The sequence below is a fragment of the Marmota flaviventris genome, chromosome 14, assembly GCF_047511675.1.
Source record: "Marmota flaviventris isolate mMarFla1 chromosome 14, mMarFla1.hap1, whole genome shotgun sequence".
Classification (NCBI taxonomy): domain Eukaryota; kingdom Metazoa; phylum Chordata; class Mammalia; order Rodentia; family Sciuridae; genus Marmota; species Marmota flaviventris.
Genome location: NC_092511.1, coordinates 37,578,800 through 37,606,716, shown reverse-complemented (window position 1 = coordinate 37,606,716; position 27,917 = coordinate 37,578,800). Strand labels below are relative to the sequence as shown.

The window sequence follows — 27,917 nt, the reverse complement described above, 5'->3', positions numbered from 1 at the left end:
AGGGAGAACAGATTCATTCCAAGACCCAATAGCTAAGAGTGCCAGAGGGAAGACGGGATTCAGGTCTTCTGGCTTTGACACAAAGCCCAGACTCCCAGGTGTCTTCCTTTATTCTTAGAGACCCACAGGGGTCCCCAAATCTCAGGCTCTTTACTTTCATATGAGCATCCAAGGCTGAGTCAGAGGTATCTACCCCACCAGGTGATGGGTGGTCTTGGTGCTGGCTTCTCTGATGTGTTCCTCAAAACCCTGTGCACCCTTCACTTCCCCTGCACTTTCGTGTAGCCTCCAACAACGGAGGTGAGGGCTGCCAGCACAAGAGGCAGGGAGACCACACACCCTCTGCCTGTCCAGCCCCATGACCTCCCTCCTGCGGCTCTGTTTACCACCTTGCCTCCAGTGCCCGGCTGGTAGAAGATGCATCTTGTCCTGTTTGGTAACCCTCAGCCCAGGAAGACACCCAGTGAAGGCTGGTGAGCACACACGAACACACCCAGCCTCCTCCTGAGCTGCCCCAACTTTGACCCACTCCTTTCTCCAGCTGCAGGCCAGTGCCTCTGGGGCCAGGGCAGCAATACCAAGGCTTCACCCTTTCACTACAAGGCAGACAGTCTGTACCCCTTGAGAAGGAGGCCAAAATCAACAGCTCATTCCTGTCATACCAGGGCTTAAAAAACAAAACAAAATAAAACGGAATCCAAATACACCACCCTCCTGCCCTGGGAGCAGCCTGGTGTTCTTATTTTTTAAAATCTCAATAAGCCATAAAATCCCAGGTGAGAACAGAATACCTTAGGGTTGCACTGACCAAGAGAGAACAGAGTAACAATAAAACAACAAAAAAGCCTTGAAGAGTGAGGAGAAAAGAATTTGCACATGACAATCCCCACTGCGGCTGAGCACTTGGCTTTTATCACCATCACAGTGCACAGCAGTTCCACCACCCAGCATTCCTTGCGGTACTTTTTGTGACCTGGGGTCGTGTTTCTTCACAGCTATTCAGCAAGTCTGCCCAGAGCATGGGCTGTGGCCTCCCTGGCACTGAGTGTGAGAGGGCTGGCTAAGGCTGAATCGGGGCATGGCTGCTTCCCAAGGAACCCACAGCCCATTTGTGGAGCCACAGTAAGCCCCAAACTAGGCATCGATGACTAAGGCCTGAAAGGCTCACAGTGGAACTTGTGGAGAGAAGTGGAGGTCATTCTCCGGATTGTCAGCATACTAAGCAAGTGTCAGAGAAGCAAAAGGGACACAGGCCTGAGGGGAGGGGAAGGAAGCCGTTTGTTATGGAACAGCCCTCTGAGGTGGACAGTAGCACCATGGCTTTCTGGGACTGAACCAGTTTAGGTTCGCCATGTTGAAAAAGCAGGCCTTGCAGCATCCTGGATGCCTGTCAAAGCTGGGATATCCCCTGGTGCTCTCACCAAAACAAAGAGGATAATTTGTTGCTTAGCCTTGTCTAGGGCCCAGATCCTAAGACATGTTGACAACCAGGTGAGCCCTATTTGAGCAAGAAACGGGCTGTGCAACACTTCATGGGGAAGCAAATGGGGGCCAAACTTTTAGGACGCCAGTCAAAGGACACCTGAGAGCCAGGTGAGGTGGCACATGCCTGTGATCCCAGAGGCTCAGGAGGCCGAGGCAGGAGGACTGCAGTTCAAAGCCAGCTTCAGCAACTTAGCAAAACCCCTAAGCAACTTAGGGAGACCCTGTCTCAAAATAAAAAATTAAAAAGCCTGCTGATATGGATTAGAAGCCCTTTCGCCCAGGTGCAACAATCCAAGGTGGTTGAAGGTCAAGTCAGATCTTTGGAACTGGAAATCCCCTGACCCTGCTAGAGGCAGTGCCAGAGAGACAGAGAGACAGGACCCTAACAGGAGATAGGCTGGGCCTGGGGAAGGCCTGACCACCTCCCCAGGACCTGATGAGGACCTCCTGCTGTGGCTCTCACTGTGTGGCAGGAACAAAATGCAGCTCTCAGGGAAAGGGCATGTGCCCCCAGCCCCACCAGCCCAGCCAGTGGCCTACCCATTAAATGGGGGGCTGGAGACAGAGAGGAGGCAAAAGGCTCAGGTCTGGTTCTAGAGCCAAGGACTTTGAGTAATAGTCTTCAGCTCCCAAAGGCCTACAGCTAGGAGCTCTTGGGAGCTACAAACAGGGCCTTGAACTGTTCAACTCTTAAAGTCATCTCCAGTGGTCTACTTCCACTAAGAGGTGGGCTGCCCAGGAGCAGCAGCCCACAGGGAACTCTTCACAAATGCCCCTGTCAGGTGGACAAAACGCTGAGAGCCTGCAATGGAGCGAACTGGGAGCAGCCAGCAGCCAACCAGCACAGCCACATCCTGCCCAGCAGGCCACGGTAATATGCTAAAAAGCAACACACTCAGGTGTTTCATTTTCCAGCTTTTTCCAAACAACAGACCTCACTGATGCTAAGACCTGTCCATCGATGCAAGGACTGGATTGGAAAGAGTGGCACCAGAAAGTTTTTTTTTTTTTTTAAAGAGAGAGAGAGAGAGAGAGAGAGAGAGAGAGAGAGAGAGAGAGAGAGAGAGAGAATTTTTTAATATTTATTTTTTAGTTTGTTTTCGGCAGACACAACATCTTTGTTTGTATGTGGTGCTGAGGATCGAACCCAGGCCGCACGCATGCCAGGCGAGCGCACTACCACTTGAGCCACATCCCCAGCCCCAACACCAGAAAGTTTGTGTGTCACACAAGTTCTGCCCACAGTTGCTACATGCTTAGCTCCTCCAACCAAAGAGCTGCTTCTCTCGGAGCAACTCCACAAAGCGACAGGTTTTGGTCACCTGCCTACTGTTCCTTCAACGGAAGGGACCCTAACTGTTCATCTTGGCATCCCAGAAGGTGTTTGCTGAATTGACTATTTGCGAACTGTACTCTCTCCATGGGAACTGGGCCAGGGACCTCGTGGGAAAGAACACAAGAAGCCAGACCTCTGGAAGAAGAAGCCCACTGACCCCTGACTGAGAAGAACAGGGATGCGCATACCGTACCCGGGTCCAAGTGAGCTTGGAGGAGGGAGAGATGCTATGGAAGGGGTAAGGGGAGCTGCTGGTGCACAGGGGTCTGAACTGGAAGTTGGGACATCATGATTCAGTGCAGAGCAAAATAAAAAAGGATGGGATCATCAAGGACAATGGCTCAAGACAAAAAGAAGGGCCAAGACCCCACAGATCATGTTGGGAACCAGGAGCAGATCTCGTCTGGGGGACATGTGGGGCTCCAGGAGGGGAGAAGGGAGAGAGGAGATTGGTTGAGGGTGCAGAAATGACTAGCTGTCCTCAAGGAATTCAGTGGAATTCAGGGCTGACAGTTATGGGCACTTGCAACTGAGAACCCAGGGCTCAGTCAAGGGCTTCACAAGAATTAGGTGCGCTGCCAACAGGCTCTCCTGAAAGGGCCCTGAACCCCAACTATTTCAGAGTAAATGAAAGATGTTCCCTGTCCCCAAACACACCAGGACCGCAGTAGGGCTGCTCCATCCAAAATATGTTCCTGTAACCCATTCCTGGAATTAGCCCAGAGATACTTTCTTTCCCAGGGCCTTCTCCTGGTCTGACATATTTGGTGAGGGGACAATGGAGTGGCAGAAGTAACAATGGGACCACAGCAGGGTCTGAGGAATGGGGCAGGAGGCAGGAAGCTTCCACACTGGCCCAAGATGGCGGGAGTTACATTGGAACAGAAAAGGAGATTTTTCTGAATAACTTACCCACCAGCACACACCCCTCAGGAAAGCAGACCCTGGGGAAGTGGTACAGGGTTTCATCTCTTCAGTTCCTGCTCCCCCCCGGGGGCTGAAGAAGGTGCAGAGAAGAGAAGGTCCTCATTGGCACAAGCCTATTTAGGAGGAAACTGCAATCTTCTCCTATCATCCGCTGGTGGGCTCCTGTGTTACACGCAGCACACAGCTCTGGCCACCAATACTACTTACAGGCTGTATGAGCTTGGGCAAGCCTCAGTGTCTCCGTCCATAAAGGGCACAACAACCACCTCTCGTCTCACAGTGGGGATGAAGGTTAGTCCACAAGCATTCATTAAACCTGTCTCGGGTGGTGTTTCCCAACCATATGTGCATGCACATCACCCAGGATGGTGTGAAGGTATGTGAAAGTACGGGTTCTCATTTGGCATGTCTGAGTGGGGCTGACAGTCTACATTTCTAACATGCTCCTTGGTGGAGCACATGTACTAATCCTGTCCCTGGCAACCCACCCCCAGGCACATCCCGAGGCTCCTTCCAGTGGGAGGAAATGCCACCAAAGATCAGGTAGACCCAAGGGACTTGGGAAATTGGTACTTGGGGAGTGAAGGATTGAACATGGCATGGTGACAGGCAGTAGAGGGGCCTCCGTTCTGTCCCAGACCTGCAGGTGACTTATGAACCAGGCTACAGGATGGACCCATCATTAAGTGACAGTCTACTTAGCAGCTAGGAAGTACTAGAGGCAGGACCTAGAAAAGAGCCAGGTTTCCTCCAAAGCCAAAGCCTCTGACAGGGCCCAGTCAACCTCCAGGGACCACAGAGAGACCCTAACCTAGTCTTCTACTCCTGGCAGGAACTGGTCATTCTAAGCACAGGTGTGACTAAAATCTTGGGGACAGGGAATGGGGGTGGGTGCTAAACACAGACCACTCAGATGTGGAAATGACAGGTCTTCCCACAAAGGCATTTTATTTTTTCTATCTTACTGGGGGAAACGTGGTTTTCTGTTGTTTCTGAACAAATGTGATATGGACACTAACTCCTTTCACCGGGTGGACTCAACCTACCCACTGTGTGCTCTCCAGCCCACAGACTTACACATGTACATCTCAAGACTGCTGCAGTGCTCAAGCTCCCTGGTTGGCATCCGAAGCCTCCCAAAGAGTCAGAGAGCTTCTTGGATCTAACACAAGGATGCGCATCACTCCCCACTGCCCAAAAAGACTGAGTCCTTATCAGTGATGCTTAGAGGGTCACACTGCCAAGTCTGTCTGCTCTAAAGGGGATAGAGGGTGAGGGTGTCTTTTGAAGGTGGGGCAGGTATGCAGAGCCTGATCCTGATTTCCTGGAACAAGAACAACAACTCCAAGTTGGAGACGCCCATATTTGGGCCCCACAGAGCCTCCCCACCTGGCCCACTCATGCTCTCCCAGGGCACATGGGCCCTGTCTTCTCCCTCCATCCAGGTGTGTCCCAAACCCAAGCTCTTCACCCCTCTGGGTGGCATCAAATGGAACCATGAACAGAACCTAACACAAAATGGTCTCAAAACTGTGTTATATTGGCCAGACTAGGAGCGCTGGGAGGCCAGGGAGGCTCCTGTGGAGGCCATCCACAGCCATCACTAAGAGGCTGCCTGGACCTGAGGATTCCAGTCCAAAAGCAAGCCAATCCATGTCCCAGGTAAGTCGCACTTCACCAGCCTTGGTTTCTTCCTCTGTACCCTGAGGGGGCCGACATCACTTCTTAATCCCTTCGGCCTAGAATTCTGAGCAGCAGCACCACAGGATGTCTATGAGCTCTGGCTGCTTAGATTTAAATACGGGCTCTGCCACTTCCAGTGTTCCCATGAGATGTCACCAGAGCCACCTATCCCTACTGTGGCATGGAATACAGGTGACACCGACTCAATGGGTCACTATGGGGATTCAGTGGGGGCACACCTGGCCTGGAGTGAGGGCCTAATGGATATTATTCCTGAGCTTAGGAACCTCCTGCTGTCACTGCCCTCTTGCTCTCAAACAAAGCCAGTCCGATGACCAGTTCTCCTCATCCCCTTTTGCGTGCAGCCTTTCACTCTCTTCATGGAGACACCCACCAGACCCTCCCAAACCCAGGAAAGTCAACGTCATGCACACCCTGGTGGCCTGGTGCATGGTCTCAGGCACACGCAGGGTCAGGTGAGCCTTAGCATGCCAAGCAGCAGGTGCAGTCACTGCAACAGGACAGGGAGGACAGGCAGAGAGGAGGCAGGCAAGGGGGCCACGTGCAGTCACTGAGGGATGGAAGTCAGCACAGCCCGCCATCCAGCAGCCCCTGCCAGCAGCGCCGGCTCCTTACCTCCCCGGCAGGACCTCTGACCACCAGGACTGTGTTCCCCCAAGAAGCTGGAGGCATGCTAGAAAGAGTAGAGAGCAGGAGACAGGGAGCCATATGTACTGAGCCAGGTTGACAGGAGGAAGGACCAAGGGACACCCAAGGGAGGGTTTCACTTCAGGGTGTCCATGGAAGAAGTGGTTTCCAAGAGACCAAAGGACCCAAATGCCAACAGAAGATCATCCCCAAGACTGGCCTGTGCCAGAGGCACAGCGAGGGGGATGGGTGAGCAAAGGGAGAAGACCCCCATAGGCTGGGCCCTCCCGGAAGGGCCCCTTCCCTCCCACAAGCTGGTGCTGGGTCTGCCCACAGGACTGACTTGACAGGTTTCCTGGGACAGTGTGGACTCAGGGGGGAAGGGACAGAGGCACCCAGGGTGGACAAACAACCTTCAGGAAAGCCCCTCCAGGAGGATGTGTCCTCCACAGATGTCACTGTCACGCCTACTGGGACCCAACGGAGACAAGTGAATGGGTGTGTTGGGGCAGAGACAGGGTGCACATATCCAAAGCCAGCATCAGAGAATGCAGGTTCCAGTCCTGGCTCCACCATAAATCTGGGTACCTTTGGGCAAAGTACATATCCTCTCTGGGCCTCAGCTTTCCTCTGAAGATAGAAGACATGTTTCTACCTACGATAGAAAGAGGGTAACACATGCTCTACCAATGCCAGGTCCCAAATCCCCACAGGACCACTGGTGGGGTTTTTTAGACTTTTCTCTGGGGATTGGTTTGTGCTGAAATAGGGGGATGATCAAACCTCTAAGATTCCTGACAATAATCTAGACAGTGAGGCTCCTAAGACCTCACAGTCACCAAGGCCCACCTTCACGCCCAACCCAGGACTTAAGGATCTGGGGAAGAAGGAGGCTAGAAGTTGAAGGCAGGCAAGTTTTAGCACATTCAAGCCAGTTCAACGGCATGACTTCCCTGACTGGGCTGTCCACAATCCCTCTCATGAAATTCCTGTATTATCGACCTGGTGTCCCTAAGTTCCCTTCAGGCTGCCCTTTGCCCTGGGAAAATTATGAGCACCTCCAGAGCAGGAACTGTTTATCACGGGATCCCAGCAACCCCTCCCTGGGTGGCTCCTAACAGATGTCCAACACCTGAAGAACGAGACTCCTCTACACTCTTGAGCACTCATGTATAGCCAGTGTCAGTCACTAAAGCCAGCCTGATACATGATGGCACACTTTTTAAGCCTTTCTGAACCTGGTTGCACAACTCAGTTGACTCCTCCTGGTCACAGGAACCCTGGGAGGCAGGTATCATCAACCTGTCTTACAGACAGATAAACTGAGGCCAAGAAAGGTCAAGAGGCAGTTTGCCCAAGGGCACACAGCAGGGTAACTGGTTGTCAATGGACGCAGGACGAGAACCTGAGTCCCCTGATGTCCCACTTGGACAGCAGGCTGCCATCAGCAGTGCCCAGCCTGGACAGCAGTGTCTGGGCATTACCCAGGGGTCAGTACCTGGAAAGTGCCCCACAGGCCTACCCTTGAGACTGTAGCCACTGCCCTAGAGCTGCCACCTGCTCCAGACACCTGGGGGTCAGAGTGGAATGGGCTGGGCATGGTGGTGGGGAGCCCAAGCCAGTGCTCAGAGCTACCTTTGATGACAAATGCCTCCGACAGCAGTCGCATCTGATACAGGGGCTTGTTCTCCACGGACATATCATCGATCCCAGCCCGAGCATACATGCTGATGGCATCTCGGTAGGAGCCCTCCACATAATGCAGCTTGCCCAGGATCAGCATGGCCTCACTCATGTACTGTGGCTGTAAGGACAAGGACATGTTAGCAGGCTCTGCCCCCAAACTTCCACCCCTCCCCACCCCAGGTACCCTAGGATGAAGATTCTCCATTGAGGTATAGCCTCATGCTCTGCTCAGAACTTCCCACTCCTCCAGGGAGCCTTCCCTGATGACCAGACCTGTGAGCCACTGTGCACAATGGGCTCTAAAGGAAATGATTATGATTCCCTATTGCTTCACGTGTGTGTCTAGACTCCAGGCAACTGTAGACAGGGCTCTGTCCTCTCTCTTCTGAAGCACCCAAAGGTTCCAGCCCAGATCTGGCACTAAGGGATCCAGGCACTTATCCTGAATACAAGTGGGGCAGGGGGAACGCACAGAGACTGAGCCAAGTTTTGTGGGGCCTGAAGCTTATAATTTTGGGGGTCCTCTTTATATACATATACAAATGCATATGCAAGTGTATAATTGGGTGAAGAGGCCTCAGAAAGAGCCACGAGGACCCTGAAGCTGACACCTACATCCACAGCAGCAGGACCTTCTAGGGGAGGAACAGCCATATCAGCAGTGTGGGACAGAAGACAGGAGAGGGCCTGCCAGGTTGCTGTCCTCATGTTATCAGAAGTGGAACAAAGTGCAGAGCCCAGGAGGCCCAAAGTGCCTGAATTCAAACCTGCTTTCTTTCTCAAACTTTCTCAAGGAAGTCTGGTCTGCCTCAACTACAACTTCCCTTGTGCAGACTGTGTTCACAGCCAGAGCGCCCAGTGCTGCTGGCTGAGGGAGGCTGAGCCAGCCTGGAGCTGGACCACTTCTGGCTCTGGGTTCTGGCTTTGGCCATGGGCCCAGTCCCACTCCGAGGTCCCCCACCTTGTGAGGCCATCTGCTGCAGCCCCTCCCTCTATCCCTCTGCTCAGCCAACCCATAATCCCTTTGGGTTAGGCTCTGGCCAGTATCCCTGCCACAAGGGCACCAATCTGTCCACAAAGCTCCCTGGAGATACAGCTCTGGCCCCAACCCCTGGCCTCTGTCACTGGTAGGAAGGTACTTCCCTTGTTTCCCTATGAGGAGTTAAGAGCTGGGGTACCTGTGGCCCCAGGGGGAGCCTTGAGCACTTCCCATCATCTACTGCCTCCAAGAAGCCAACTAAGAGAAGCAAAACGGAGTCAGAGCCAGCCCCAGGGAGGCCGAAGTCTCCTTCCTTTATTGGTTTCTGGTTTTTGTAAACATATTCCTCTGTGGCTTTTGCTCACTCAGGACTCCTTCCTCTCAGCCTGCCCAGATCCTCTTCCATCTTTGGGCCTTGCTCAGGCCCACCCCCTCTGGGAAGCTTACATAAGCACCAGGGGATACCCTTCTGCTGAACCCCTACTACACTTCTTCAGGTTAGGCTCAATCAGCCCCTGCTCACCTGGTCTGCCCTGACTCCTGGCTAACTCTCAAAGGCTGAATTTTTCAAGGGCATTTGACATAGAATTTATTTCCCAAAGAGGCCACCCACTTCCTGGGCCAGGGCCACAGATGACACATCCCCAGAAGGGTGCAGCCTACAGCACTTCTGAGCCAGGCGATGACTCTGCCATTCTGTGTACTGGTCTCGAGCCACGGGCTCATTTCCTCCTTGCTCAGTCCTAACTGTCCTCACTGTTGAGGGAGAGGCAAGGGCACCCACTCCCCACACCCCCATGGCAGCCATGCTAAGAGCATTAATAGGGCAAAGTCCAGAAGACTTTGAACTGTTCCTGAGAAAGGAGCTAGATAAATACAGAGTATGAGTAATTATTATGATTACCCACTTCTGTTGAAGATGAGGAAGGGACAGCAAGGCTCACAAGGACACATTTCAGGGCATGATGACGGGGTGTGCCTAGTGGTGGCTCCTAGTGGACCAATGACAGTTTACAATAGAGCTTCCACCAAGCTGGGGGAAAATTAGGAGCGATGCAGTGACTGTTTCATAAAGCTGATCGTGTGCTACTTAAAAAGCTACTCTTAGCCGGGCACAGTGATGCATGCCTGTAATCCCAGCGGCTCGGGAGGCTGAGGCAGGAGGATCAAGAGTTCAAAGCCAGCCTCAGCAACAGCAAGGCGCTAAGCAAATAAAATACAAAATAGGGCTGGGACACTGGCTTTAGTGGTCAAGCGCCTCTGAGTTCAATCTCCTTACTGCTCCCCCCATTCCCCCACAAAAAAGCTACTAAATCATAAACCTGGTCCAGTGGAAGGAGGCTAGGCAGCCATCAGCAAGTGCTCAGCTTGCGGGGGGCGGGGGGGTCCCTTGCTGTGTGATGGATCATCAGTCACCTATTCTATTTATGCCTCATCGTCCCTGTCCATATGAAGGGAAGAATGACTTCATGGAGACAGCAACACAGGGGGAAAGAACAGATGAGGAAATAGTTCCTAACATGGGACCTATTAAAGCAGGAGGGCTATCACCATCCTTAAATTAATCCAAGTTCCTCAGTAATTATTTTATTTCTATTCCAATACTTTGGGAGGCAGCACCAAGGAGGCACAGAGAGCACTGGAGCTTGGGATGCAGAGACAGAACAGATGGGCCTCGGTTCCAGTCCTGTACCTACTAGGCTAGTGTGGTCCTTGGTGTAGGGATCACCTTTCCTGGGGCTCAGAACTGGGGCAAAAGTAAATACCATTGCAGAAGGTGATCGGGAAGCCTCAATGGGATGCCACAATGCCTGGAGCTCAGTGGGTAATAGAAATCTAGCAAGTGGCATGTTTTCACCTACTTGGATACAAATGAGCTGAACAGGATCTTTTTGGGGGGCACACGGAGCGAGGGGAGTGGGGTAACTGAGGATTGAACTCAGGGGCACTCATCCACTAAGCCACATCCCCAGCCCTGTTTTGTATTTTATTTAGAGACAGGGTCTCATTGAATTGCTTAGCTCCTTGCTGTTGCTGAGGCTGGCTTTGAATTTGCAATCCTCCTGCCTCAGTCTCCTGAGCTGTTGAGATTACAGGTGCGCACCACGGTGCCCGCTGGACAGGATCTTAAAGATGATCCAGAGTGGAGGTGCCTCAGGACCACCCCCCCTTCTCATTCATCACAGCTATTTGGGGTGCAAGGAAATCCACATGGAGAGATCACCCCAGCTATACCTTATCTTTGGGAAAAGACAGAGATTCCCCAAACTGCTTTTTAAAAAATTAATTTAAAAAATTTTTTTAGTTGTAGATGGACATGATACCTTTATTTTACTTATTTTTTTTATGTGATGCTGAGGATCAAACCCAGTGCCTCACATTTGCTAGGTAAGTACCCTACCACTTAGCTACAACTCCAGCCCAATTTTTTGAAAAAAAAAATTTATACACAAATGGAACCCAACTTTTCATTTCTCTGGCTGAACATGATGTAGACTCACACCATTCGAGCAATCATACTCATACATAGGGATAATAATGTCCATCTCATTCCACCATCTTCCTCCTCTCTCCCCACAGGCTGCTTGTAATATTTTAGTTTACTTAATCAATATCAAGTTTTTGGCTTTGGCCTGAAAAACAGAAAATTCCTCCATATTACTGGTGCCTATGTATGTCTTTGTTTAATAAAACACAGTTAGATTTGCATTTAATAAATGGGATGTTGTGTATGTAAATGCATGACCTAGAGGGGCATGTCCAACTAGGCTGCTTGACTGGATAATTTTGTTCTTTGCTTGTGTTTTTATTTTTCCTGTAATGCACATATTAACTTTTTAAAAAAATAAAAAGCTATTTTTAAAACAGTACCAACAACAAAAATAGAATTTAGATGAAACCATTTGTACAAAAATTCATGTGGATAATATTTAGTCAATATAAAATGGGGTTCAGGCACAGAGAAAGCTCCAACTGAAAGCTCTTGGCAAGAAAAAGCAACTTGTCAAACACATATTCTACAGCCCTATGGAAAGCTCTAGTTTGTGAGTTTGTATATAAATAAAGAAAGAATGCAACAGTGAGGAGTGTCCAGTCCATAGATGGCAGTAGGCAGAGAGGGGGATAGCACTGAAGGACCTTAATTTATCATTCAAATTACTTGTTTATTGATTACATTTTAATGAAGTCTACTAGAACGAAACAAAAAAAAAATAATAATAAAAGAGGTTTTAGTGGAAGAAGCTGAGGAACAAAAAAAAAAAAAAAAAAAAGAGAGAGAGAGAGGTTTTAGTGGAAGAAGCTTGAAACTCACCACTTGGGTCCAACCTTTTGATAGGCAGATGGGGAAATGGAAGACCCACTGGATCAAGGGATAAGTTCAGGGTCAAGAAATTATATTAACCTAGTGCAAACCTCCTACTGCCTAGAAGCAGAAACTGGGGACTTCCAACAGTCTCCCATCTCCCTCCACCCCCAGCCCTCTACTGCTTACAAAATAAGCCCCACACGTCTTAGTTGATGCTCTAGTAACCTCTCCATCCTGGATATACCTTTACAATCTAATTACCCACCATGCCTCTTCATTTTTGCTAAACTCACAACTTTGATGAGATTCTTTATAATAGGAACTCTTCAATTACAAATTGTTTCCTTAGGCTAAAATGCTCAGCCCTATCTCTATTTATCCATACCCCAGACTCCTATTCCAGATCAGCTTCTAGGAAGGTCCAATTCTAGTACCACCATCATCTGAAATCTGCTCTCTACCTCATACCAGGGAGGAGTCCTCCTTACACTTGTCTCTTCATGTATAGCACTCCTGTAGCATATATCATGGTCCACCTAGGACAAAAGCTATTTATTTACCCATAAGACTTATTTTCCCCGTAGACCTGAAACTTTCTTGAAGGTCCATGCTAGATTCTTCTGGATTGCCCTCAGCATGCATAACACATTGTACATAGCACACAGCAATAAATGCTTAAGAAAGTAAATATATTACTTTGGAATATCTCTTGAAAAATCACTTCTTCTTTAAGTCTAATGACATATGCATAACCCTATTATAACTTAGAATACATATTAATCTAGAAACAGTCTCAAACTTCGATGTATATGTGAATCATTGAGAACTCTTAACAACACAGATTCTAATTCACATTTTGCATTTCCAGCCATTTCCCCAATGATACCCACATTGCTGGTGGGTGGATCACACTTTGAAAAGCAAAGGTCTATAAAAAGTTATGACCCCTCGGCCACCTTTCTTCAGTGCCTTGCATATATTAGGCACTCATAAATGCACATAGACTTAATCTGGCTTGCTCTACTCTGAAGCCTTCTCTTGCTAGTCAGCTCTGCCTATTTGCTGTTTCTAAGTAGATCACAGGCTGAGATATTTTTTCCCCAAGAAGCCTTTAAGAAACCCAAACAGCCAGGCACATATTAGATCAACCAAGTACTGTCCAATTGAAATATAACTTAAGTCACAAGTGTGAGCTGTATGTGTAATTCAAAAATTTCTAGTAAAATTTTCATTCACATGTTAAAAGGTAGTAACAAGTAAAATTAATTTTAATGTTTTCTTTAACCTAATATGTCTAAGATTCTCATTTGAACATGTAAGCAATTAATTAATATAAAAAGTAAGTGACCTCTTTTATATTCCTTGTTTAGTACTATGTAATGGACATCCAGTACGTGTTCTACACTTAACACACATCTCAGTCTGGACAAGTCACATCGCAAGTGCTCAAGATCACATGTGGCTTGTGACCCTTGTACTGAAACCTCAAGAGAGACTTGCTATTCAGGTGACCCAATGACTCAGGGAGTCTGGACAGCAGATGGGAGACAAGAAAGAACAGGCCAGGCAAGGAGGCCCAAGCTTGTGGTTGACAACTCACCGGCAGCTTCCCGTAGTTAAGGATGCTGCTCAGGTAATCTTTGGCTTCATTCATTCTGCTATCAGTCTTTTCTAACAAAGGGATGGAGTCTTTTATTTTGGTGTGATTATCCTTCAAACATTGCTCCAGGAGGGCCTCTGCCAGCAGCAATTTCCCAAAGTCATCTGAAAAACAAGGCAGGGATCAGAGTGGGTAGTGAGGGCCACACCCCTTAAACAAAGCAGATGTGGATATGGTACATACTCCTGGACACCCCCCCTCCACCCACCCAAGGACACCACCCAGCACAGGAACAGCTCAGGTCTGAGAGAATAAAGACACATTTGCCATAAACTTAAACAGACTTTGGGCTGGGGATGTGGCTCAAGCAGTAGCGTGCTCGCCTTGCATGTGCACAGCCCTGGGTTCGATCCTCAGCACCACGTACAAATAAAGATGTTGTGTCCGCCGAAAATTAAAAAAAAAAAAAAAAACTTAAACAGACTTTAAGACGGCGGCGGCGGCGGTGGTGGGGTGCATTCTACCATGATCACAACACAAATCTCCCTTTTGGGTTTATTTCCTGCCAGGTTTAAGCGGTTGAGAAGGCAGCAGAGTTCCCAAGACTTGCAGACAAATTTTCAGAATTTCAGAATTTAAAATGAAGGCTAAAATCACGCCCTGATGTGGTACTAAAATTCTTAAATCAAGTAGGAATCATCTCAAAGGACTGAAGAAGAAAATTATGTGAGGTGGCTTAATAACTCATTTTCACATGCTTCTAATTTCTGTGTAATCATAATTGGTTTTCTCCATTTTTAAGGTATTTTAATATGGCCTAGGGATAACCTAGCAGTCAAGGCAGAGTTCAAGTGGGAAGCACATTTACTTGTGTAGCAAGGCAAATCCTTATGCTTAATACTTGCATTTTCAGGAGTTGTCACTCATAGGGTAGCTCATTTGCATACCTGACCACTGGGCAGGTGGCTCACACTGCTTGGTTGAATTTGCTGTCTCTCCCTACCACACTGGAAACTCCAGTCTTGTGACCACCATATTCCCACTACCTGCAGCAGAGATGACTTGGGCATGAAAGCCAGGTATATATACATTCACCCTGCAGAGCGTTTGAGTTTCACTGCAACCTAAAGTAGCTAGCTATGCTCAGTGTCCCTCTCCAGAGAAAGGACTAGACCTGCCACTCAACGTCAGTGTATAATAAATACCTGTCAATCACATTCTCTCAACTTCCCAGAGAAGAAGCCATCAGGCTCTGGGAGTTAAGTGCCAACCCAACAAATGTCTTTAGGAATGCATGCTCTCAGTCCCATCTTTTTGGAGTCCTCTTTCTGTTGCCATGATGCTGTCTTTGGACCTACCCAGGGGACCCACTCCCTCCTCACTCTCAGGATCACTCCTGTTGTTTGCTCAGTCTCAAAGCCACAAGTCCACAATTACAGGCTCTAGAGAGGAGTCTCCCTTCCTAAGGGATAACTCCTTGTAGAGAGTAGTCTCAGACCCAAAATCCCGGGAGACTTTTGCTCTGGGTACACCTGCTCCTTTGCTACCTACCTCATGATTTTTTTTAAAATTACTATTTTGAGGAAATGGCCAAAAAAGTATTTGGATCAAACAGTCATCCACGTGAGGGGGCCCAGGTTGGTGGAAAACTCTATAAAGAACCATTTTGGTAATATATCAAAATCATTTTTGTATAACCCCATTGCACCAGCAATTCCACTCTTAGAGACGCCCTTGCACACGTATAAAATGAACTATGCATAAGATAATTCCTGCAGCATTACTTATACTAGCAGAAAAGTAGAGACAGCTTTTATATCCAAACAGGAGGCTAAAGTATGATTATGTCCACAAGGGACACCATACAGCCAAAGACACGAGGATGCTCTGCATGCTGTTATGGAATGAACTGCAAGATAAATTGGTAAGAAAACAGAGTGAACAGGAGTGCCTGTCGTATGCTACTGTGTGTTTACGCATACAAATTGGTGACAGGACACACACACACACACTGAAAACCTTGCTGGCTGACGACAGGGTGCAAAGACGCGGCGAAGTTTTTCTGTTCTTCGCTTGCTGGTACTTTGGGAATGTTGTAGCATATGAATATATTACGTAGTCAAAAGTAAATTTTCAGTCAACCCAGGACTAAAAGCCAATCTTCATTTCCAAATCTCAGCCAGGAGGAGGGAGGGCTACCCATAAGTGTGTGGCAAGTGCCAGTCTCCAGGGGCATCCTGAGCTGAGCGCCTCTGGGCAAGTGGCTCGCCCCATCCAATAGGCTTCGCTTTGGCAAAACTGGAGAGAAATGCGCTCCTCCCCAGGCTCCACCCCTGGGCGTGTCCACGCCCCTCAGCCCTGAGGAGCCTCTGCACAGGCTCAGCAACCAGGCCACCCTGCCCGCCACTCACCTGCCAGACCCAGCACTCCCAGAGCCCCTTAGCTCAGTGCTTTCAAGCCAAGAGAAATCTGCTCCCCTCCCAGCACACCCCTTAAGGCCCTGGGCTGGTGCAGGCTTATTGCTTGTAATACAACCCGGGTGGCATCAGACAGGTGCAAAACATAGAGTGCATGTGTGGAAATCTGACAGAGTCATTTTGAGTTTGTTGAATCTAATGCTAAAAAAAATTGAGGGGGGTACTTTATGTATTTTTCTTCTTGTATTTTTATTTATACTGTATTTTATGAAAAGTATCAGAGCACAGCAGATTGGAGATTTAAACAATATTAATCGCTCACCACAAACCATTTGAGAAGCACTGCTCTAAACCATAAGAGTGTCTTCTACTGCAAAAGAGGAACTAATATTTGATGAAGGCTTACTAAGTGCCAGGCACTTTATTATAGTTTTATTTAACCTGTACAACCCTAAGAGGTAGATATTATTTCCACTTTGTAGATGATGATAAAGATAACAATATCCTTAGGGTCACTATCGATAATAATATAACACAAGCAAAAAATCATCTGTCCTGCATCCCAACCAGAGCAGAGCTTCTGGTAATTTAAAAATAAATAACAGTCTCCAAGCTGCAAAGAGTTGGTTAAAAACTAATAGTAAATTCTAGGGCAGGGATAAGAATTGTTCTCACTTTCATGCACCTGTGAGTGTCGGAATATTTGTTTATGAACACTTCAGGTCCTTCTTGGGGAGTCTGTGCCCTCTCTGCATTCTCCCCACTCAGTCTTGTTTTTTGTTTAGCAGACTCTCAGTGGGTATCAGAAATTCACTTTTGTCCCCTTGCTCATTTCTCCTTCTCCCTGCCCCACCCCTCGCTCCCTTTCCCCTCTTCTTTCCATTGCATTTGCCCCTCAGTGGAACAAAAAAGATATTTTGGAATTCAACATTCTAAATTTCAGTTGTTAAAATAAGAATCCAGATGGATAAAGGAATCCTTGTCTCCCCAAAGCTAAGGGAGTTGCTTTGGAACATCCTTTCAGTCTGAGACCTACTCCCTGCTGGGTGTGGGTCAAGGGCTCCAGCAGAAGCCTAGAGGGGGTCTGATCTCATGGCCACCCATTTCCTCACTCTCTTTTTGAAGCTTCTGGCAGCTACTTTCCTTAAGTCCTCTCAGCTCCCAGCCCCTTGCAGCCTCTCTCAGGGTGCCAGGTCACAGGACCAACTTGAAGACCACCTGTCTCCTGCTCAGACCTCATTTAAAACACACTGTCTTCCCCCACAAAGCCTGCCAATCTGTAGTTAGGAAATGTGGGTCCATCCAGGAAGGAGGGTTCAGATCAGGCCCTTCCCCTTCGGTTAAACAGAGCATGGTGGTTTCGGCAGCTGCTCCCCACACAGGGCTGGGGCCTTCCAACCACAACCAGGGGAGGAAAAGGCAGAAACTCAAGAGAGGCCACCTGCCCCCAACACCTCTCCCAACTTCAACTACAAAAATGTTCAGAACAATCTCCAGTTTAAGAAGGAGGGGGAGGAGGAGGAGAAAGAGATCATCCAGCTAAAAAAACGAAACAAAAATATGGGGTGACTACAGATGAGGTAACAAGAGGAGCAGACATGACAAACCAAGCTGTGAAAGGTTAATGACAGAATCCAGGTGGGGGGGGGGGGGTGCAAGTGTTCCCTGCAAAATTTTGACCTTTGCTGTATGTTTCAAATTTTCTTGTAAAATCCTGGGAGAAAGGGACAATCCAACAGCCACACACAATGTGTGGCCTTCCTTGGACCCTAACAGACTGGGAAATGTCATTGCTAGAGTTTTTGGAGAGGTAGCAATGGCATGGTGGATTTTTTAAAAAGAGTTCTTATTTAATAAATACACACTGAAATATTGACGTGTGGGAGAGAAATGGGCTGAGGTTTTGCTCAAACAAGATTGTGTCTGAGTTCGTGATCACTAAAGCTGGTTGATGATGCGTGGGATTCAATCTTCTTTAAAATGTTTTGGCAATTGTTTATAATAATAAAGTTAAAAAAAAAAACACTTAGATGGGCTCTTTGTTTTTATGTGAACAAATCCCAGAACCACCAGCCACATTTTGGGGGTTCCCCTGCCCCAACCGAACCAAATCTAAATGGGATGTGAGTTTGAAGAAACTGCAAAAGAGTAGTAACTCCCCTCTCCCAGGATGGTGGTGAGGAGCTGCTCCTCAGATAGGAAAAGGATGGGGGGGCGCCTGTTCTGTTTCATTGTCTCCTCATATTTTTTATACCAATCGACAGGGCCCCCCAGGCTCCATTCTCTCCTCCTCCCTGGAGTGGAATCTATGTTCTGGAAGCTGCTTTTAGTTTCTGTAGAAACCTCTAACAGGACCTGGGCTCCGTGGGAGTCAGCTCTCCCCCTCTGGGCCTTCTGCCCCTCCCACACTGTTGAAGCTTCAGGCCACTGACAGAGTCCAACAGGTCAGGAAGGACTTTAAGAATCTCCCTTCTGGACAGTGCCAACACCCCAAAAAAGAATAGGCTCACATTATCTTGAGTAGCCAAGAAACCCTAAGAGAGAGAACCAAATACCTGTCAACCTAAAAATGCTCTGTGCGTGGGCTTTGGGAGTCATTTGTTTTCATTCCTCACATTCACGTGTGTGTGGACCTGCATGTGTGCGCATGTGTACGTGCGTGCACATGTGCTGGGGATTGTGCATCTGGGTTTAACAGTGCGAGAAAAGTCACTCAGAACCAAACCCAGAAGTTGGGAGGAGAAACTGCCCCTCCGTTTCCCTCCTTAAACTGGTCCGTTCTCACAGTGACACCAGCCCAGGTTCCACTCTCTGCCTCTGCCACCTGTAGGTCTGCTGGCAGAAACTCAGGTGTGGGCACAGTCTTTACCACATAGACACTCTGTGACTTTTGGGCCTTGTTCCTACATCTAAGACAGAGACAAATCTTAGCCCTCCTCATAGGGCTGTTTCCAAGAATTTTGTTTTGTTTTGTGTTGTTTTGGTAGCAAAGATTGAACTCTGAGGTGATTAACCATTGAGCCACATCCCGGCCCTTTTTATTTATTTTGAGACAGACTCCCACTAAATTGCTTAAGCTGGCTTTGCACTTGCAAACCTCCTGCCTCAGCCTCCGGAGCACTAGGATTACAGGTATGCGCCACCATGCCCAGCGGTTTACAAGAATTTTAAAAATAGAGACAGCTCTCACCATATTATCTACTGCTTATGTTGTACCAGTGTTTCCCAATGATGATCCATAGAATATGGTCAACTGAAGATTGAGAAATATGTTTATCCTCTAGCCTTGTCTTTCACATCACATGCAGGTGGACACATTAAGGTTCTGCAGTTGTTGCTGAGTTTTTGTTTGTTTTTTTCTCTGTTTAACATCATTGATTTTTTTTAATATTTATTTTTTAGGTGTAGATGGACACAACACAATGTCTTTATTTTTATGTGGTGCTGAGGATCGAACCCAGGTCCCGCCCGTGTTAGGCGAATGCTCTATGGCTGAGCCACAATCCCAGCCCCATCATTGAATTATTTTCTTCCAATTTCTCAGCTTGTTGGCTCCCTAAACCCTTTTCTTGTGGGATACCAATTAACAAACTATGCAACCTCATTGAGACCTCTAAGGAACAGCTTAGAAATACTGGCCCATGTGAATGCAAGGAGGCCTCAGGTCCTGTCTTGGGCCCTACACATTTCTCTGGGGTGCCACCCTCACTCAGATTCACACACCTCACCCAGGAGTCAAGGCCCCATAGAGGGGATAGAGGCCCCTGCAACTTATCCACTCTGCCCTGGAGCGGGGAGCTTACCAGCTTCTCCCAAAGCACATCTGCAGCTCTGCCCACCACCCCTCAGTTTCATGAGTAAGTAGGTTTAAACCAACTTCAAAGCCTCAAACAGATTGTCACTAAGCTCCTCAGGACCCTCCCATCCTTCCTCCTTGGGCAAACACACCCTTCCCTTCCCAAACACATGGGCCAGTAAAAGTTCTGCTGCTTCCTTAAAACCATCTACCCTCCTCTGAGCTCTACAATCCAACACACAATCACCCTCCAATCACTTCCTTGATTCCCATCCACTTTGGAAGTTCTTTGAGGGTAGGAATTCTGCATTATGTATTTTTGAGAGGTGATAATGCAAATGATTAGGTTGTACTTTGAACCTGGGTTCAAATCTTGTTCCCTTCACTTACTGGCTGGATGATCGAGTTATTTAACTTCTCTGGGCCTCAGTTTCTTCATCTGTAAAGTGGGGCAAACAGGAGTAACGTCTCCTGGGGTTGCCTTGAAAAGTAATGATTTGACTGAAAAGTCTTTAGGTCAGCGGCTGGCACACAGCATCACATCAATGTTAACCATTATTTTTATCATCCTGTCTCCCCCACAGAAACTTCTCCAGGCTGGGCAATCTTTAAAAACTCTTTATATCTATATTTACTCTCTGTCTCCTTCAACAAAAGCTCCCAGGTGGCTGCGCACACGAAGGGGACTCAGGGAGAGCTCTCGGCCTGAGAGGGAACAGGATCTAGGGTTAGATACCGGGCGGGGTGTTCCCGCCACCCCATCAGGGTGCTTTCCCGCCCCAGCACGAGAGCCCAGCCCAGTCAAACCAGCCCTACTGCTAAAGCCACCAACTGCCCGGGCTGGATAGGGTCCGAGTTCACCGCAGATGAGGAAACTGAGGTTCGCCAGCCTCTTCCTCACTTCACAAAACTACTGGTGCTCAATAAGCCTCCACTCCTGTCTGCTGTGGAGCGAGCTGTGTTTAAAGGGGAGGGCAAAGAGGGGCAGACACAGCCTTCACCTGATAAGAGTTTGGGGAGACTAGAGTCCTGTCCACGCACTGACAGGATGTGTGCAGCTACCACCATTCATTGTAGACAGAACTACTCGCCGATCCTAAAGGGCAGAGAGCAAAAGCCGTTTATCTCCTTCTCTCCAAACACCTAATATGCATGTGATTTTTCTCCTGGGGTACCAGAACCTTCCTAACTGCCTGGCTGCTTGCCGGGACAGTCAAGGCGCTCTTCCTGGAGGAGGCGGTGCTTTTCGCGCGCTTGCTGCTGGTTCTAACCAGTCCTTTCCCTCACTCACCCGTGTCCAGGGAGCCGATCCTGGAGCTCGGGCTGGATCGTCGGTTGGTTCCGCTGCCGCCAGGCATGCCCAGCGTCTGCAGCTGCCGGACCAGCTCAGGCATGCGGTCCCAGTGGCCCTCAGCGCGGCAGCGGTCCAGTTCGCTCTCCACCTTCAGGTGGGTGCCGTGCGCGCCCTTCGCAGCCATCTTCGCGCGGGCGCTGTCATGGAAGGTGCGGCTGAAAAGTGGAGACCCGGCCGAGGGCGGCGTCCCGGCTGGGGCGCACACGACGGCGGGGTCGACGGAGGCGCTGAAGGCAGCCGGGGCCCTGGTGGCAGCGGGGGACCTGGTGGCTGCGGGAGAGCGGCGATAGCAGCAGCACCGAGTGCACCGCCCGGCGCCTCCGGGCTGGGGCTCCGGCTGCGCAGTCCGGACGCGTCCTGGAGAAGCCTCCGCCTCCGCTGCAGCAACTCCCGGCGTCGCTCTCGCCTCCGATGCTGCAGCTGCTGCCACAACCCCCGCCCCGGGCCCGGGCGCCGCCAGCTGCGGACCCGCCCCTGGCCAAGGCTCCACCCCCGAGGGGGCGTGGTGCGGCCCCGGAGAGCCGGGCGCGCGGACGGCCAGCGCGGCCACAGCAGCCAGGCGCGCGACGGGCGCTCCCGGCCTCCCCGGCGCCCGCCCCCCGCCGCCGCGGAGTCGGAGCTCACTTTAATGCTGCGCGGAGCCCGGGCGCCGGGGGGCGCCTCGCTCCCCGCCCCCTCCCCCTCCCGTCGGGGCTCTTGGTCTGGGAGAGTGCCGGCTTTATGTGGTGGCCCCGTCACCGCTGCTGCCCCCGGCACGTCACAAATCCTGGGAGAGGCCGGTTGGCCGGCCCCAACCCAGAGAGCGAGCCTCCCCGGGAGCGGGCCTGGCGCGCGCCCGCCGGGCCCTATGGAACGCGCGGGCCTGGCGCGCAGCTCGGGTGGTGCTCACGAGCAAGTGGGCCGGTTCCGACCCCCGAGAGTTTTTTTCTTTTTTAACTGCGGAGTTCCTCTTTTCCGATTGAACTACACTACACTAGCAGACTGCCTTGAATCTCTGTTGCCCTGGATTTCTCCAACCTGATATTTACTTAATTCTTCATGGTGGTGTCGAAAGACTGTGGTCAAAGCTGCGTGGAACACTTGGCAGGGCTTAGCCCGGCGACCAGGAGAGCCCGGAAATTCAAAGGATTACTAAAGAACACTGACTGGTTACCTTGCGCCCAAGGCTCACAGTCTAGCACAGGGATGGAGGACATCAATCAAGTAACCACAGCAGGACCCAAAGAACCCAAATACCTGTACTTAAATCACACGTTGTATGACCCATTCTGAAGTGTCCACAAGACAAGTCACGGCAAGCTTTTGAGCTCAGCCTCCAAGGACTTAGAAAGTGACCGTTTCCTACCCCACTTGGAAATCTTCACCACACCTCCCTTGGGAGTACATTCCAACACCAGAAAACTTTCGCTGTTTCCGGACAACTGTAACAGTGGGAAGGTGGTTCTGTCAAGAGGAGCCCAAACTCCTGGTATCTAGCACCACAGGGCCCTTTGCTTCTAGAGAGTTGTCAGTTGGTGACAGTCTTCCTGTCCCTACCTATAGCCCCAGCTCCCCTATAGATACCCTATAGGAACCCCTGTTCTCAGGGTTCCAAGTTCAGCTCCATTCCTTGCTTGGGGAGCAGAATTTCCTAATCCTAGGCCCTGCTCTCAACCCCTAGGAGCCAGGAGATAGATGGAAGAAAATTGGGACAGCTCTGGCAGTTGGAATTTAGAGACAATTTACTCAATCAGCTCATAAACCCCTCTTGGCCTACTCCTGTCAAGCTGGTTTTTTGTTACCCTTTGGCTGCCCCTGATGGTCACCAGAACTGAATTTCACTTGGAGAGAGGTTGGATTAGAGTAGCCTGAGAACACACTGTGATTTGCCCCTGGCCTGGCATTCCTGGGAGTCAGTCCTGGAGCAGGAATGAATCACCGGTTTGATAAAAGAGAGTTAACTTTAAACCTCTTCTCTTTTCTCCCCACTCCTTTGCCAGACCCTTCCCATATTACAGAACACCAGGGAACTGACTGCAAAGGAAATCACTGCCTGTTTCTTTGACTGCATCACCCAGCCTTCCTGCTTTAGATTTATAACAAGCTGTTCCTCAACATACTTGATCCCTTCTCAGCTTTTTTTCCAGGAGGGACAAGACCCTGGTTCTATAGTGACCAACATTTTTCAGGGGAGTGAGAGATTTTAGGAAAAGAACAAACAGCAGCTGTGATTGCATCCATACATTTGCTAATATAAAAAGGCAAATAGAACTGGCACAGTAGCACTAGCCTGTAATCCCAGCTACTGGAGAGGCTGAGGCAGGAGGATGATAAATTCCAGGACAGCTTGGGCAATTCAGCAAGACCCTGTCTCCAAATAAGATGTAAAAAGAGCTGAGGATTGGGGCTGGGGTTGTGGCTCAGTGGTAGTGCGCTCACCTGGCATGCGTGAGGCACTGGGTTCGATCCTCAGCACCACATAAATGAAAAGTAAAGATATTGTGTCCACCTAAAACTGAAAAATAAATATTAAAAAAAAAAAGGCTGAGGATGTAGCCCAGTAGTAGACCTCCCTGGGTTCAATCTTAGTTGCGGGGGGTGGGTACAAATAAAAACTATGGTTGTTATTGTTTAATAATCTGAAGTCCTCTCAGATGAGTGCTTAGGACGAATTCTGATGAAGATTGCTACTACCAGATCACTGAAGGTGCTACCAAAGCTGTGTGGTGAGAAACCAAACTCAATTTATTGCTTACAACAGAGATGAAGGATCTTGGCCATGATAGGTTTGGTTTTTTTTGTAATGTCTCCAAGAACATAATGAAATTCACAGAAGACAAATGCAGCTGCTGAGAAATGTGTATTTTTAGCAAGCAACAACCACTGTACAGCATGACACACCATCTGGTTTAAAGCAGACCCTAAAAATCAAGTCAGCAGAAGACAAGTTGGAGAGGTTTTTATCATAGGACCATGAGAAAGGATATGGTAAGCTATTGATCTTGATGATTCTCATGTTAAGGGCTTGGTGAGCTCTCAAATATACTTACAGGTTGAAAAGTTTATAATATGTAGGTAGGCCCAGAAAAACACAGTATTGAAGAGCAAATTTTAGCTCAAGATTAGCCTATTCACATTTCAGGGATAAGGTTACCAAGGTCTCGGTTAAATCAAGCAATGACATGGAAATTTCAGAAAAGTTGGGGGCACAGTGACTACAGTGGCCAATGAGACCCAGAAATCCTCATGCTTGTCTTTATTGCTGGGAACATTTTGCACATGTGATTGTCTAGAGTAAGGGACATACCTCCATGGGATAATTTTTTTTCCTTTGACAAGTTGATAACTTGTCCATGGAATTTTTAGGCCCCCTCTGAGCTAAAAGAGTAAGCAGGTGGATGTATCAGTCTTGGAGTTCACCGCACTGTGGGAACTTTTTCTGTGGGACACAGGAAAAAGTCATCCAGATGTTGAATAAGAATAAGGCACTTAACGGCATTTGGGGTCCTGGTTGAGTACTTGTAGAAAGTAGGAAGGCTGAGGCAGGAGGATTGCAAGTTCAAAACCAGCCTTAGCAACTTAGGGAGGCCCTCATAAACTTAGAAAAATGTTGTCTCAAAATTAAAAAACAAACAGAAAAAAAAGGGGGGGGGGATGAGGATGTGGCTCAGTGGTTAGGTGCCCCTGGGTTTAGTCCCTAGTACCAAAAAAAAAGAAAAGTAGGAGTACACCTCAGTCCTTACTGAACTCCAAAGCACAGCAGCCATGTAGATTGTTGACTTCCTTAGAGAAGTCAAATAAGTGTATTGATTAGTTTGATCCAAAAAGACACCAAAGAAAGTGCCTCACAGATTTATTAATTGTTAAACATTGAGACCCCAAGCATAGAATAGTATTTAAGTTTGGTACTCAGGAGAAGGAGAAAGAATGACTATTGATATTATTATTATTATTATTATTATTACTACTGTTGATATTATTGATAATATTGATATTATTGTACCCATATCAATCAGAAATTTGTAAGGTTGTCCTTTAATTTCTAGAGAAATATTCCCTTGTGGGTTGTTTTTTTTTTTGTTGTTGTTGTTGTTAGACACAATATCTTTATTTATTTATTTTTATGTGGTGCTGAGGATCAAACCCAAGGCCTTGCATGTGCTAGGCGAACGCTCTACTGCTGAGCCACACCCCAGCCCCCCCCTTGTGGGTTTGTGGGTAGAATGGGAAGTTGAACATTTTCACTGGGGATTTGCTTTTCACTTATTTTTTTCTTTAGTTTCTTAGTTCTAGGGCTCTTTCAAAATATTTGGCCAGGTTTTAGAACTCTAGCTATTATTATTTAGAACTCTATCTGGTATTAAATCCCCTGTTTCTAGCTTAAGGCCATTCACAAAAAAAGAGAAGAGAGCCTGGCACATCTGCTTCAGGATCAAATACTACTGAACACTGTCACTAGGTACTAAACTGCCTAGTACCAAAGTGTGGGTCCGACTATGATCTTGACAAACTGAATCAGAGCACAATCTATTTGCACAGGGAAGACTGAGAATACCTCCTCAAGACCTTGACCAACACATGTACTTTTCTAAACCCCTTTGGTTTCCTATGCATTCTAAGATCTTTTCAGTCACTGTTGAGTGTCTTCCTATTCTGACTTTTTCACTGAACTTTTTGAATCTGAGGCTCCTATTAGCATATGAATCAATTGTCATATCTGTTGCTCTGGAATATAGGTTCCTAAAACAATTTCAGATTCTCTGTGGTAATCTTCCTTATCTAGACCTCAAAGAGTCTTAGACAATAATTTTCAGCTGAGAATGAAACTAGGGCTTAAAATCCACTATAGATGATTTTTTTCTGAATGAGATTTAGCAGAGATAAGCAAGCCGGACATGATGGGTCATGCTATTGTAGAGACAAACCAGGCAAGGCACCGAAGACAGCAGGAAACAGTTTTATTTGGCTGCAGCCAGGTTTAGAGGGCACAGCTTTTGCTATAATCAATTAATCCCCTGAACCCCGAGTTCAGGGAGTTTCAGAGTTTTATACCCAGCATGTAAGGGGAGGGGCTCAAAAGTTCACAGTCTGCAGAAGTTCACATAAAAGCAGCTTTTTCTTTCACTGTTTTGGGCAAGTTAACCCTTCAAGGACAACACCTGAGAAGGGGAGAGCTGCTTCTCCCCTCTCTTCCCTCCCCCTGCCAGCTGTTACCATGGAGCCCATTTGTAACTTATCTTAAAAATGTAGACTTCTCTGTAAAGCCCCAGCTCAAGGCCAGAGGCCTTGTTTGCACATTTCTACAAAGTACTATACTGGATATGTTTGTGAAAAACTAGGGGGTGTCCAGCACCTGGAGTGCTGGTATCTTCTCGGCCAGTGGCCAAGTAAACAGGGCAACACGAAAATAGGAAGTTTATCTACATTGGACTCTTGTGCAGACTCTTTTGCTGACAGTCCTAAAATCAGCCATTGTGAAGAGGGCTTTTCTGTGGAGAAAGGGGGTGCCACTTCAATTCCAGTGACTTGGAGGCTGAGGCAGGACAATCACAAGTTTGAAGCCAGCCTGGGCAACTTAGTGAGACCCTATCTCAAAATAAAAAATGAGGTCTGGGGATGTAGCTAAATGGTAAAGTGCTTTTAGGTTCAATCCGCAATATCCGAAAGTGGGGGGGCAGGGGTAAGTGACGTATCTGTCAGTCCAGAAAGAAAAGGGCATGGGCCAGGGGGAGAGGTGAGGCAGAGAGAAATGGAAATATATTGGATGGGGGAAGAGGTTTGAGCAAGTTGTTCACATTTTTATTTTGCTTTGGCCAAGGGATCTGTTAAGGATGTAACTTTGAATCAGATTTCTTTTGGATGCTTTCTCATGCTAACAAAAAAATGAAGACCCTTGGATGTTTGGAATTCTGTTCCCTCTTTGTTCTAAAATACTTCTCAAATGAACAATTTTGTTCATATCAAAAATTCCTCATAGTGGCCACAATAATTCTAAACTACAATCTTAAAACTATTGGATCCCGGAATGATGCTACTTAGAAAGCTGTGGAGGGTTGGATCTATATCCAAATAGCCCATGTAAGAAGCAGAAATCCAGCCTGTGGCTTATACTGAGACAAGCCCTTGAGAGCCTAGGAATGAAGAGGTGAGAATTACTTGCGCCTCCTATGGCTCAGGGGCCCCAGCTTTGCAGTTTGACTCTTTTCAACTATAACCTTGATGAACTTGGAGTTCCCAGCAGGAGAGTTTGGAGAGCTGCTCCAAACAAGTCTAAGCAAAGTTCTCATAAAAAGCCCCAGGCAGGAGGCTCTCAAGGACCTCAGAGGGGCACTTTGTCTTTGAATCAGGGAACCCAGACTGCAGTGTCCAAGAGGTCTTTAATTGGATGTCAATAATTGCTCCTCAGTAATTGAATGTTGGCTCCCTGAAAATACCATCAAGATAACTTTGTAATAATAATTCAAAGCTGAGTTTGCTGAGACAGTCAGCAGCTTCTAGAAAGGGGAGGACAAAACTGGGATATTTACAATGTATTGGGACTATTTTAAGGCAGCTCTTCCAAAGAGGGGGGTTGATTAGGATTGAGCAAGAATCATGATACAATAGTTTAGGATTGTTGGACAGGGCAAGGCAAGGGCTTTGAGAGGAGGCTTCCAAAGAATAAGCCATGGTTGGATGCTATCTATTGAAAAATTGCAAGGTTCATTTAAATGGTTTCAT

The 27,917-nt window shown here is 48.1% G+C and overlaps 1 protein-coding gene across 1 annotated transcript in view; it reads right to left on the bottom strand.

Annotated features, from left to right (window-relative positions):
• Positions 1-21,640, bottom strand: part of Ttc7a (tetratricopeptide repeat domain 7A) — a 114,123-nt gene extending 92,483 nt beyond the window's left edge. Inside the window, exons 1-3 of the mRNA XM_027934378.2 lie at positions 21,156-21,640; positions 13,652-13,815; positions 7,715-7,883 (exon numbers count right to left, since the gene is read on the bottom strand). Of these exons, the coding sequence (XP_027790179.1) occupies positions 7,715-7,883; positions 13,652-13,815; positions 21,156-21,342 (520 nt within the window). The 5' untranslated portion in view covers positions 21,343-21,640. The remainder of the gene's footprint in view (positions 1-7,714; positions 7,884-13,651; positions 13,816-21,155) is intronic.
• Positions 21,641-27,917: the final 6,277 nt, after the last annotated feature.